The sequence below is a fragment of the Bos indicus x Bos taurus genome, chromosome 10 (genome assembly GCF_003369695.1).
Source record: "Bos indicus x Bos taurus breed Angus x Brahman F1 hybrid chromosome 10, Bos_hybrid_MaternalHap_v2.0, whole genome shotgun sequence".
Taxonomy (NCBI): Eukaryota; Metazoa; Chordata; class Mammalia; order Artiodactyla; family Bovidae; genus Bos; species Bos indicus x Bos taurus.
The window spans coordinates 12,892,688-12,907,108 of NC_040085.1; the positions used below are offsets into that span (position 1 = coordinate 12,892,688).

At 42.8% G+C, this 14,421-nt stretch overlaps 1 protein-coding gene across 1 annotated transcript in view; it reads right to left on the reverse strand.

The window, feature by feature from the left end:
- Positions 1-13,360, reverse strand: part of HEXA (hexosaminidase subunit alpha) — a 31,632-nt gene extending 18,272 nt beyond the window's left edge. Inside the window, exon 1 of the mRNA XM_027553146.1 lies at positions 13,062-13,360. Coding sequence (XP_027408947.1) covers positions 13,062-13,314 — 253 coding nt within the window. The 5' untranslated portion in view covers positions 13,315-13,360. The remainder of the gene's footprint in view (positions 1-13,061) is intronic.
- Positions 13,361-14,421: the final 1,061 nt, after the last annotated feature.

The window sequence follows — 14,421 nt, forward strand, 5'->3', positions numbered from 1 at the left end:
TTGCTTTACTTTTCAAACTTAACCTGTACTTGTTCACTCCCCTCATCCACTGAAAGAACATCTCCCTATAATTCTAGATCCTAAGAGATAACTTTGGTTATCATTTTGCATACATCCCACTTTTTTTAACTATATAGATTTATTTTAAAAACAAAAATGAGAGCCCAATACATATTAGTAACTTTTTTCCACTTACCAAAATGATTTGCAGATCTTTTAATGTCAGTATATATAAACCTACATCGTTTGTAAGTGTTTAATGCAATTCCATTTTGGAGATATACTTTAATTTTTTTTTTCATTTGGCCACGCCATGCAGCTTACAGGATCTCAGTTCCCCAACCTGGGACCATGGCAGTGAAATCAGAATCCTAATCATTAGGCCACCAAGGAACTCCCAAACATACTTTAATTTTAGAAAGCTGAAATTAGCAACTTCTTTCCTCTTTGTGGACATTTGGGACTACTTCTAGGTTTTCAATATTATAAACAATTCTCTAGTAAATATTCATATATATATTATTTTTAAAGCAATTGTGAGAGATTTTAGTAGGAAAATTCCTAGAGGTAGAAATGCTAGGCCAAAAATATGGAAGTATTTCTTCCTTTTATTATTTATTTGGGTCTTTGCTACTGCACATGGGCTTTCTCTAATTGCACCAAAGTGGAGGCTGCTCTCTGGTTGTGGTGCGTGGGCTTCTCGTTGCAGGGGTTTCTTTTGTTGCAGAGCATGGGCTCTAGAGTGCACAGGCTTCAGGGGTTGCAGCATGCTGGCTCAGTGGTTGTAGCACCTGAGCATGTGATCCCCACAGGATGTGGGATCTTCCCTGACCAGGGATCGAACTTGTGTCCCCTGCATTGGTAGACAGATTCTTAACCACTAGGCAAGTCCAAGTTTTTAGTTTTGATGCTGCCCAATTACTCTTCCAAATTATTGTACTAGTTTATCTGAACCAACATACATGGGCCCATCTTTCCGTCCTTCTAAAACGGCTGCTGCTACTGCTAAGTCACTTCAGTCTTGTCCGACTCTGTGCGACCCCATAGACGGCAGCCCACCAGGCTCCCCCGTCCCTGAGATTCTCCAGGCAAGAACACTGGAGTGGGTTGCCATTTCCTTCCCCAATGCATGAAAGTAAAAGGTGAAAGTGAAGTCGCTCAGTCGTGTCTGACTCTTAGCAACCCCATGGATTGCAGCCTACCAGGCTCCTCCGTCCAGGAGATTTTCCAGGCAAGAGTACTGGAGTGGGGTGCCATTGCCTTCTCCCCTTTTAAAACTAGATCATCTCAATCCCTCTCCATCTGAGATACAGCACTGTATCACAATCCCTCTCCATCTGAGATACAGCACTGTTTTAATTTGTATCCCTGTAATAGTCATTGAATTTCAGCACTGCTTTGTATTTACTGGTCATATTTTTTGTACTTTTTTCCCAATAAAAAACTTTTTTTTTTTTTACAAAAACTTTTTTATTGAAGTATAGTTGCACTGTGCTTTCTACTGTACATCAAAGTGACTCAGTTACACACACACACATAAAATTCTTTTAAAAATGTTCTTGTCCATTATGGTTTATCCCAAGAGAGTGGATCTAGTTCCCTGAGCTGTACAGCAAGACCCTGTTGTTTCTCCATTCTGTATGTAACAGCTGGCGTCCCCCAACCCCAGACTCCAGTCCACCCCTCTCTGTCCCTGCTCCCCCTTGGCTACCACAAGTCTGTTCTCTAAGTCTGTGGGTCTGTTTCTGTTTTGTAGATAAGTTCATCTGTCTTTGCATTTTTTAAAAGTTAATTTTCTTTTATTGCTTTGCAGAGCTCTTTCTAGATTTTAACCTTGTCTTTTAAGGTTACATATTTGCCTCATTTTGTCCTTTATTTTCTAACTTAAGGGTTCTTTTGCTTTAATTTGTATGTAGTCAAATCTGTTAGTCTTTTCCTTTATGGTTTCCTTTATTGACTTGTTTAGAAAGGCCTCTTCTACCCTGGGACTAAATGAATTGTTCCTTTGAGTCCTAATAGTTTGATGGCATATCTTTAGATCTTTAGCTCGCCTGGAATTTATTTTTGTGCTTGGCATGAGGTAAAGATTAAAAAATTTTCCAAATGGATAACCGTCAACCAGTCATCCTAACATATTTATTGACTAACACATCTTTTCACTTTTGATTGGAAATGTTTCCTTTGTCATATATTAATTTCTCATACACACACACACATATACATGAACCTTTGCTTATCTCTGGAACTTCCTTCCTCGGCAGTCCTATAGTCATGGAAATCTACCGTGTTGTCCTGCTGTCCTCTTTGGTCACTCTGCCTCTGCTCTTTCTGGGCCCACACTCCCATTCCCGTGAGGGCTGTTTCCTCTCCTCCACCAAGTCACCTGTACTACACATCGTCCACACCTGCCAACCCTCTGGAGCCTCATTCATGGTTACTCAACTACCAACACCTACAGCCTTTTCTACTTCCCCCAAAACTGAAGCCTGCCTCTCCCTACAACTTGCTCTGAGAGGCAGCTCCTTCTCACATCCTAGGCGAGACATATGGGGGCTGCTTCCAGGCCATCCACCCTCTTCCATCAAGTAAAAAAACAACCACCACCTCTCCTCTGGAAATCATGACATTCAGCTGTAAAATCTTGAACCTCTCCTTGTCAGAACACTCTGCAACTTCCTGGTCACTTCTTTATTTACCTAAGACTTTGGATTCCAGTCTCCAGTGTTCCTCTCTGTCTGAAAGCTAGTCATAATCCTAGGTAACTAGGTGATTTCACCTAGTCAAATCCTAGGTGACCCAAGAGGAAGAACTAACCCACATTCTGGCTTAGCAGTCATCCAGTGACATCCTCCTTTTCCTCCTCAACACCCTCTCATGGTCACCTTTAGGACTCATTCTCTCAAGCTTTAGCATTCAGCTAACTGTCTGCTAGCTAATCGGCACCTCACACTCAACAGGTCCAAAACCAAACTCACTTTTAATCATTCCCGTCTGCCTCCAACCTCTTAATCTCTCTCTCTTTTCACTCCTTCCCTTGCTCTCCTACTATTTCCTCTATCTTTGTGAATGGCAGCTGAATACATTTAAATTACTAAATCGCAAATCTGGAGTCATCCCCATAACCCCCTTCTCCATCAAAACCCCTACTTTTCAAGCATCCCACTTCCTAAAACTTTTTTCTTTTGAAAAAAATTTTACTTTTCTATTGGAGTATAGTTGACTGACAATGTTGCCTTAGTCTCAGGTGTACAGTAAAGTGATTTGATTGTCCATATACATGTATTTATTCTTTCTCAGATTCTTTTCCCGTAAAGTTCATTACAGAGTATTGAGTAGAGTTCCCTGTACTAAACAGTAATTCCTTGTTGTTAATCTATTTTATATAGTAGTATATATATGTTAATTCCAACCTCCTAATTTATCCCTCTCCCCCACCTTTCCCTTGGTGACCCTAAGTTTGTGAGTCTGTTTCTGTTTTGTAAATAAGGTCATTTGTATCACTTTTTTAGAATTTTACATATAAGTGATATCATATGACATGTGTCTGTTCTGTCTGATTTACTTCACTTAGTATGACAATCTCTGGGTCCATCCATGTTGCAGCAAATGGTACTATTTCATTCCTTTTTATGGCTGAGTAATATTCCATTGTGTAAATGTACCACATCTTCTTTATCCATTTGATTGTCAAAGGACATCTACTTCCTACATTTTTCTTCAATCTTTCTAGTTTTCTCTGTCTGTACAGCTGTCAACCCACTTCAGCCACTTTTCTCGCTTATCTAGACCACTGTAAGAGTCTTTTAAGTGGGTTTCCTGCCTCTAGTCCCATTCCCCACCAATCCCCAATGCAGTCAGAGTTTAGTTACATCACTTATCCTGTTTAATGGCCTTTATTGGCCTTCCTTGACCTTAGGATGAAGTTCATGTTCTTTATCAGGGCTCCCCAGGTCATTTCATGACCTTGCATCTACCACCTCTTTAGCTTCAGAACTTGCTGATTCACCCTGTAGCTGTGTGCTTCATGCTGACATCACTGATCTTGAGTTTCTTAAATATGTCATGAAAGCTTCTTTCCTAAAGGCCTTTCCTGCATGTATTTCTTTCTGTGTAGGTTACCAACTCCACCTCCATCAGCTCCTTTCAGATCTTATTAGACAGCTCTTATTGGAAGTCTTCTCAAAATGTACCCCCTATGCATGTGCACACACACACACACACAGACACACACACACACATATCAGGTGTTCCCAAAGCACCTGTGCTTCAGTTATTGGCAAAAATCACACTTTACTGTATGTCTGTCCACTTTGAGACTGTAAATTCTTAAGTATTCTAAAAAATTCATTTAAAAATTTTATACAACTTTTAAATGTTACTTTCCATTTAAGATTATTACAAAATACTGGCTACCTTCCTTACACTGTATTTACACCTTGGAGCCGATCTTACAACCAACAGTTTGCACCACCCACTCCCGCACCCCTATATTGCCCCTCTTCCCCTCAACTGGTAACCACTAGTTTGTTCTCTCTATTCTGTGAGTCTGTTTCTTTTTTGTTGTATTCACTAGTGCACTGTATTTTTTAGATTCCGCATATAAGTGATATCATAGAGTTACTTGTCTTTCTCTGTTTGAGCATTACGCCCTCCAAATCCATCTATGTTGCTGCAAATCACAAAATTTTTGTATGACTTTTGTATGGCTGAATAGTATTCCACTGTGTGCGTGTGTGTGTATACACACACATCTTCTTTAGCCATTCATCCGTTGATGGACACTTAGGGTGCTTTCATATCTCAGCGATTGCAAATACTGATGCTGTGAACACTGGGGTGCATTCTAGTTAATGTGTTTGTTTTTTTCATATGTTTAGCCAGGAGTAGAACAGCTGGGTCATATGGTAATTCTATTTTTAGTTTTTTGAGAAACCTCCACTCTGTTTTCCACAGTGGCTGCACCAATTTACATTCCTACCAACAGTGTAGGAGGGTTCCTTTTTCTACATCCTCACCAATGTTATTTGTGTTCTTTTTGATGATGGCCATCCTGACAGGGGTGAGGTAATACCTCATTATGGTTTTGATTTGTGTTCTTTTTGATAATGGCTATCTTGACAGGTGTGAGGTTAATACCTCATTATGGTTTTGATTTGCATTTCCCTGATAATTAGCAATACTGAACATATTTTCACATTCCTGTTGGCTATCTGCATTTCTGCTTTGGAAAAATGGCTATTAATTTCTTTCAACCACATTTTAATTGGGTATTTTTTTGATGTTAAGTTGTATGAACTGTTTATATATATTGGATATTAATCCCTTCTCAGTTGTATTATTTGCAAGTATTTTCTCCCATTCAGTAGTATCTGGTCTTACATTAGGTCTTTAATTCATTTTGAATTTATTTTGTATATAGCATTAGAGAATATTGTAACTTCATTCTTTTACATGGAGCTGTCCAGTTTTCCCAGCACCGCTTGCTGAAAAGCTTGTCTTTTCTCCATTGTATATTCTTGCCTCCTTTGTCGCAGATTACTTGACCATAGTGTATGGGTCTATTTCTGGGCTGTCTCTCCTGCTCCACTGATCTATGTGTTTGTTTTTGTGCCAGTTCCATACTGTTTTGGTTACTGTAGCTTTGTAGTATGAGACTGTAAATTCTTTAAGGACATAGGCAGCTCATTAATATTCTTTGGACCAGTGCTACTGACAATTTATAGTTGCTTAATAAATGCTGCTTGTATTAAGGATGAATGGAAGGGGGGAAGCCAACTAGAAATACTACTGGAATCTGCAAACAATGGGCCAGGGCTCAAAATATTCACAACTTGAGTGCTATCGATTAAAGCAATTAGATGTCAGAAGTTACTATTTGAAGTAATTAAGACTGAAGTGTTATCAGAGTTTAATCCTACAAAAGGACAGTGAGGTTCCCAAATCCCTAACTGGTATAATGCTTGATAAAGGTATTCATGAGTAGACTGTCCCTACACTGCACAGTGTAAAAAGCAAAGTCTTGGTAGACAAACAGACCTGACTGGAATTTGTACTCTGCCATTGCTAGCTGTGCAACCCTTAACCTCTTTGAGTCTCAGTTCTGAAAGATAAGTATAACACCAACCTCCCAGAGCTGTGATGAAGATTAGAGGGTGTAACATACAGCAAGTGCCAGATACTCAATAAATGCTAGTTTCCTTCCATTTTTCACTTGTCTTTTCCTAAAAAGTCACTTTTGCAGCTTGGCTGGAAGAGCCTAGGGGCAAGTTGCCTTGTGGGAAAACCACACCACAGAAGCAGCCCTGAGGGCCTTCCATGAGCTTCCTATAGAACCCTGAGGGCTCCACTACTGTGTGATGCCACCCTGCGTGGCAAACAGGCTGACCCACCACCATATTGGGTTGGCCAAAAAGTTCATTTTCTGTAACATCTTAAAAAATCCTTAACAAATTTTTTGGCCCACCCAGTATAAAAGGGACATGGGCTTGGAACTCTGAATCGGCCTCAAACTAGGACTGTGGCCCTAGTCAAAAGACCAAAGCCACAAATGTGAGATCCTAGTTATCCCCAGGACAAGACTGAATAGGACTGTAGTTAAACTTTTCATCCAGGAGAGGATACCTGGCAAGCCATCTCCCTTGCTCCCATCCCAAAGCGTTACAAAGAAAGGAAGCTTACTGACTGACATTCAAGTGGCCAAGCACTCAAACTTCCTGCATCTAAGCACACACTGCTAGAGAAGAGAGTTTCACACCAGAATCAAGCCACAACCAACCTCAAGATGTGGACAGAATGATAGCACCCTGCTGCTAGCTAGAGATCAGGGTTGAGTGCATGGCCAGGGAGCTTAAGCAATAACAGTAGCTTAAAACAGATGCAGGAAATAAATGAGAGAAGTTCCTGACCCAGTAATAGGTCTTATTCACTACAACCATGAATAGAGAAGAAAAACAAACCCATTTTTCTGTTACAACAGACTACAAACCCTTAAGCCTTGAGGCAGATCACAGAAAATGCTTCTCTTATACATGTCTCACCTCTCCAGACTCAACTTCCTCTCTTCAGCTGCCCTGGTCAGCGGCCCCACAAAGGTGAGAGAAAGCTTGTCATCCAATTGGTTAAACCTCTGGATGATGCACATCGACTCTGATCTTGTCACTTATTTCCAGGGTTAGCAGAAGAAATTTAGGAAAATACAGAAACATAAGAGTAATAACCTCTTTCATTTCTAAAAGAAATATGAGTTGGGCAGCAAAACTCTGTTTTGTATAACTGTCATCTAAGGAATGTCACTCAGCATTGAGCTCTACAAGGACTGGGTGAGCAGCCACTGCAGTCACAGACATTCAGCACACCTTGACAGGAGTTTAGGGCAAAGATCAGAAATGAGGCACTCTGTGGTCTGGGAAAACTGGCAGAAGAAGCCCTCAGAAAGTTAAGATATTTTCAGAAGAAAATTGTATTAATCCAATTTCTTGTATCTTTCCATACATAGAAGAGCACCAGATATCTGTTCCTCGTGACCGAGAACAGCCTTCTACCGAGATGTGTGCTTGACCGCATGGACCCCTTTCTCCACAATCACCTATGTGCTTGTTGACCCACTACTCACTGGAGCAGGTCTCCAGAGCTGTGAGAGAGGTTGTCTCCTGGGTTATAGTCCTGAGTCCCCAAATAAAACTGAACTCACAGATCTCAGGCTATACATTTTAATTTCAGTTGACAAATCATTAGGAAAAGGATTGAGGTTTATGCCTTCAATGGGCTAAGAAATCCACAACATGCCCTAGCAAAACTGAGTAGCTGTAAGGAAAAAAAAAAAAAAAGACCCCACCTGCTGTTAAAAACAAATCAAAAAAGAGGGAATCAACTGGCAAAAAATCTCCAGTGCTGTGATTCACTCTTCCGTGTGGAGGTGAGGAAGTGGAATGGAAGGAGATGGGAGGAAAGGCAGCTTGAGGGTTTAACGTTTTACATTTTGTTTCATTTTAAAAATCACCAAGTTCTTAGGCTTCCCTGGTGTCTCAGTGGTAGATGGTAAATAATCCACCTGCAATGCAGGTGACCTGGGTTCAATCTCTGGGTTGGGACGATCCCCTGGAGGAGGGCATGGCAACCCACTCCGGTATTCTTGCCTGGAGAATCCCCATGGACAGAGGAGCCTGGCAGGCTACAGTCCATGGGGGTCACAAAGAGTCAGACACGACTGAGCGACTAAGCACTGCACATTAAGAGACACAGGTTATATCCCTGGTCTGGGAAGGTCCCACGTGCTGAGGAGCAACTAAGCCCAAGTGCCACAACTACTGAGCTGTGCTCTAGGGCTAGAGAACTGTGACTACTGAAGCCCGAGCATCTAGAGCCCAGGCTCTGAAACAAGAGAAGCCACGGCAATGAGAAGCCCGCATGCTGCAATGAAGAGTAGTCCTCGCTCATCGCAACTAGAGAAAAAGCCTGTGTAGCAATGAAGACCCAGCACAGCCAAAAAAAAACCAAACACCCAGTTCTTCCTTCTAGTTCAAAGTTTGTAAAGACACTCATCATTATCTCCCTGTATCCTCAGAAATGCTTGAAATGTAGACACATTAGAAAATAAAAAGCAGCAGTAGCTACTTGCAAGTTAGGCAACTTGCCAAAGGAACATAGTTAAAGAAGTGATCAATAAACATTCTGTGGCTGACTCCTGAGTAGATCATGTTTCAGACCCTAAGTCCACTACTGTAATCGGTCTTCAAGCAGGGGAAAGGGGACACAGAGATGGCTCAAGGAAATAAGACTGGAATTTTTCATAAACCAGGCCCAGACTACCCATACACATCTAGATCACGCTGAGCTTCTTGGGTTCAGCTGCGAGAAGAGGGGCTGGTAGAGGCCAAGCTATCTTAGGCCCAGGGATTCCAAATGGAACACAATTATTTTGCCCTTTGCTAAAAATGATTCTCCTGATACCTATTCTTCTCAAATCACTGTATTTCTCCTTCTTATATAGCCCTCCATCCTCCACATACCCCATCACAAGAAAAAGAATTCTACAAAACTCTCTTGCTGCATTGTTTTCTTCCTCTTCGCTTTTAAGACAATATATATAACTGGCAGTCAAGTCTTCTGCATAATCAGATTTAGCCACTTTACCTGGACTTTTTAACTTATATGCAGAGTACATCATGCAAAATGCCAGGCTGGATGAAGCACAAGCTGGAATCAAGACTGCCGGGAGAAATATCAATAACCTCAGATATGCTGATGACAGCACCCTATGGCAGAAAGTGAAGAAGGAATAAAGAGCTTCTTGATGAATGTGAAAGAGGAGAGTGAAAAAGTTGGCTTAAAACTCAACATTCAGAAAATGAAGATCATGGCATCTGGTCCCATCACTTCATGGCAAATAGATGGGGAACCAATGGAAACAATGAGAGACTTTATTCTTTTGGGCTCCAAAATCACTGCAAATGGTGACTGCAGCCATGAAATTAAAAGACACTTGCTCCTCGGAAGAAAAGCTATGACCAACCTAGACAGCATATTAAAAAGCAGAGACATTACTTTGCCAATAAAGTTCCATCTAGTCAAAGCTATGGTTTTTCTGGTAGTCATGTACAGATGTGAGAGTTGGGACTATAAAGAAAGCTGAGCACTGAAGAATTGATGCTTTTGAACTGTGGTGTTGGAGAAGACTCTCGAGAATCCCTTGGACTGCAAGGAGATCCAACCAGTCCATCCTAAAGGAAATCAGTCCTAAATATTCACTGGAAGGACTGATGCTGAAGCTGAAACTGCAGTACTTTGGCTACCTGATGTGAAGAACTGACTCATTGGAAAAGACCCTGATGCTGGGAAAGATTGAAGGCAGGAGGAGAAGGGCATAACAGATGATGAGATGGTTGGATGGCATCACCGACTCAATGGACATGAGTCTGAGCAAGCTCCAGAAGTTGATGATGGACAGGGAAGCCTGGCATGCTGCAGTCCATGCGGTGTCAAAAAGTCAGACACGACTGAGCAACTGAACTGAACTGGACTTTATCAACTCCATCAAGCACCCCAAGGCTATGCCTTGTCCTTGTCACGGGGAAGGTTAAAGTGTACACAGCCTCTAGTTCAATTAGAGCAGAGAGAACCAATCAGCATTACTCTTTCTCCCTAGCCCAGCTGCCTCTTATCGGCTTCCCCTCTATGTTCTCTAGATGCAGTTCCAATGCATCTCCAATTCTGTGATGAGTTAAGAGCAGCTTGAGTTAGGACCGCAGCATACTGTGTTCCTCCTTTTCATGAAATCACATGCTAATACTCCAAATTTGAAACTTGAAAGACAATCAATTCTAAATGAAACCTGCAGATCATCTTTTTGATGATCTTGGACATAAAGAACAGTCTCTTGGACTGCAATATCAAACTAGTCAATTCTAAAGGAAATCAATCCTGAATATTCATTGGAAGGACTGATGCTGAAGCTAAAGCTCCAATACTTTGGCCACCTGATGTGAAGAGCCAACTCATTAGAAAAGACCCTGATGCTGGGAAAGATTGAAGCCAGGAGGAGTAGGGGGCGACAGAGGGCGGGATGGTTGGATGGCATCACCAACTCAATGAACATAAGTTTGAGGAAGCTCCAGGAGATGGTGAAAGACAGGGAAGCCTGGCATGCTACAGTCCATGGGGTTGCAAAGAGTCGGACATGATTGAGCGACTGAACAACAGGACACAAACAAAAATCATGAAACCTTTTTACAAACTTTTATACGAAGTAGCCCTTTAAAGTTAATTTTAATATATTCAACAAATAATTAAATATCTATGTTCAGGGCATAATTATAGAAGGAATGGCCAAAGGAGGAATTTTAGGAGATTCAGATTATCATGAACTCTGCCACTTATCAACCCGGTCACTTAACATCTGAGGATGAGCTAATCAAATATTGATAATGGCTGTAGAAAGATCCAGATACTCATACAATAATCTTCCTTCCATTCTACATTAAAAGGTCTGGGAACGGGTTGGGGATTATTCTGTTCAGGGACAATGGCATCCTAAAAAACTCACAGGGGTGTACATGTAAACATCAGAACAGGATGAGAACTTTATGATAATCATTAAGGACTACGGCTTCAATCAACTAGTTTCAAGAAAAGCAAAGAAGAATGCAGTCAAATGACATAGTCAGATTTAGTCATTTTACCTGGACTTTTATTAACTCCATCAAGCACCCCAAAAAGTATTTGGAGCAACATTAGTTGGATGCTATCCCAAATAATCAGATCTTTGATCTGCAAACAGGATGTGGCTTAATGATCAAAACAGAGAACTAGGTTCATTCAAGTATCTAGGGCCTAAAATAATCCTGTTTAACAAGTTTAACAACATGTAACACATACCTTCCAGTTGGCAGAAACACCTGTCAATTACAAGTACTAAATACTTCCACAAACCATTTAGCAATTAATGGACTACAGCTAAGCCTTGGAGGCAAGTTCAGAATAGAGTTGAAACTCAACACCAGACTTGTTTTTTAGAAAACCTGGAAGTATGAACTTCACTGAATTCAAGGAGCGGCTCAAAACCAGAAGTTGTGCTGCATTAAGAAAGCACTGGGGACTTCACCAGCAGTCCAGTGGTTAAGACTCTGCATTCCCAAGGCACGGTGCATGAGTTTGATCTCTGGTGGAGGAGCTAGCCTACGAGGACACTGGAAGCTTTAGCTAAGTTTTAACTTGTATATGGGGCTTTCCAGGTGGCTCAGTGATAAAGAATCCACCTGCCAAGCATGAGACGTGGGTCTGATCCTTGGGTGGCAAAGATCCCCTGGAGAAGGGAATAGGCAACCCACTCCAATATTCCTGTCTGGGAAATCCCATGGACAGAGAAGCCTGGTGGGCTACAGTCCATGGGGTCACAAAAGAGTTGGACACAACTTAAGAGACTCAACAACAACTTGCATATGTTGTTTTCTTCAATCCCATTGGGAAATATACTATGGTTTGGGCTTTGTTGATGTTGTTCTCCTCCATAGCTTCTTCCTTGTTTTTGCAGAAATAGGATTATGGCTTATGGCTCAAGTCATCTGAAAGCCTCTCTAGGAAACTGTGCTCCAAAGGGAAGACTCCACAGGAAGAACATCAGAGAAGGAAGTTTCTTATCTCTTCTTTGGTAATGTTCGTCCAAAACAGTTTTCATTATCTCCCAATGGATAAAACCCCACAAGCACAATTTTCAGTAACCACCTTAAAGAAAAATTGCCAGCCCATGCTATTTCAGATGAAGCCCATATCCAAAGCACTCCTGACTCTTCATTTCAACTCTACACCCTCCTCAACCTCACTGGTCCCCAGCCCCCCACCCTCTTTACACACACCAGCCCAGCACTGTGATTTTTTTTTTTTCCAGCACTGTGATTTTAACCATAAGCCTCTGTGCCTCTGCTCAAACCTTCCTTCCTTCCTGGAATACCCTCCTTTCAGTCCTGGCCAATTATATCCACCACCTCACTTTAAGTGGCTGCTTAAAACTCATTTCCTTATGGAAGTGATCGGTGATTTTCCTCTCACAGTTTAAACATTTCCCTAATAGGGGTCAGACAGTTTTATGTAATTTTACACAGGTCAGTATATCTCTCATGTCTAGTCTTACCAGTGGTGGGTATTAGTTCTAGTCTCCTCTGCGCAGCCCTGATCACAACCTCACTAGGACCCGGACACTGGAACACCCTCAGAAGGATCACCTTAGATGTCTACTGGCACAGTATTTTTAGGAATTTCCTATTCTGATTGAACTGTAGTCCTAAAGCAGACATTATTGGTGAAATATATAGCAGGAGGGCAGGATTACAGAAAAGTTCTGGCCAGTCAATTTAGTGAAGAAGTGAATGGAGGTGGGGAACCAACCCTTGGGGAGGCTGAGAGGACAGCTGGAGAAAAAAGGCAGGTGGAAGTGGAAGCTAGAGGATTGGGACAGACGAGGGGGTTGGGCAAAAGGCAGAGGAAGGGCGTTTCAGGAGGTTTGGGGGAGCTGTCCCAAGGCAGGGCCTTTCGGAGCCCGGGAACGAGACTGGGCAGGTCCGACTCACCTATGGGGTGGGGAAAACGGAAAGCCACAGAGCCGAAGAGCAGGTCACGGTAGCGTTGGAAGGCTTCGTCGAGGACGGAGCAGCCAACCTGCGCGGCCGAACTGAGATGGTACTGGAATTGGAAGCTTTGCGGGAAGATGGTGTACCGCAGCTCAGAGGTCTGAATGTACTGGGGCCATGGCCACAGGGCCGTCGCCCGCCCAGCGAACGCTGCCGCCAGCAGCAGCGAAAACCTGAGCGTGGAGCCTGCCATGGCCCGCCGGTCTGCTTCCTCTCTCCCAGCCGGCCGGGCCACGTGACAGCCTGGTCAGGTGAGCGGTGCCCGCGTGACAATCGGCGGGTCACGTGACCCGCTACAGCTCCTCACCGGTGACCCGGGAGTACTGACTCCCATCCCTCCAGTCCCAGAGAGAACCCGAAGCTCCTGCGGCCTGCGGTGGATGGTGCAGGGCATCGGCGATGGTTCAAGTTCAGGCGGTTCCCGGGACTGGTGGAGCAGTCGCTAATGCACCTCCACAGTTGCCAGGCCTGCGATCACAGAACTATATGCGCACCAGAGGATAGAAGCCCCACGTGGGGAGGCCGAGTGGGCGAGCGAGAAAGGAAAGTCTCCCGAGCCGTGAACGCGGAATAAAAGGTCGCCAGGCTTCCTGGGAGGTAAAGGACGTCCCAGGCCCAGGGAACTTCAGAAGCAAAAAAATGGAGACTTAAAACCACAGGCCCTTGTGATATGAAATGCTGTGGGGCAGAAAGGGGTTGGAATTAGGTAGTCAGAATGGCTCAGCTAGAGAATGCATCACAAGATTACAAAAATGGGAACTACTTATGACTGGGGAAAAGATGTGTACTTTCAGAGCAAGCTTGAGGCGACCCGTTTGCTGGCTCTTGAGTGGGTTCTTCTTTAGTGGTTAATAATCTCCCAGTAACTGCCCCCAGATCCCCTCCTCACAGACAAAAATGCCACAAACAGGCTAGGTCCTGTACTTAATGCAAGCGATAAGACATTGCTTGTACTTTGGTTGCAAACTGGAGAACACCCAGAGATGACAGGTCTTATACCCAGAGAGAAATTCTGCAGGGGTTTACATAGAAAGTCCGAGAATCAGGACTTAGTACAGTAGGAAATTGAAAATCAGCCCGAAGATTTGCATTTTAGAAATCTCATGTTGAGTGGTTGGATGGATAAGAAACCAGTGAGGGAGGCTTTTTTTTTTTTGGAATTGGAAGATAATGAGAGCTTTAATTCCTGCAGTGGGAAAGGAAGAGAGCTATAGATCCAGGAAAAGTGGGTATCTGGAAGCAGAGAGGTCAAGGGGCTTGAAGGCTGATCAGTGAGAACACAGATATTTATTGAATCAAG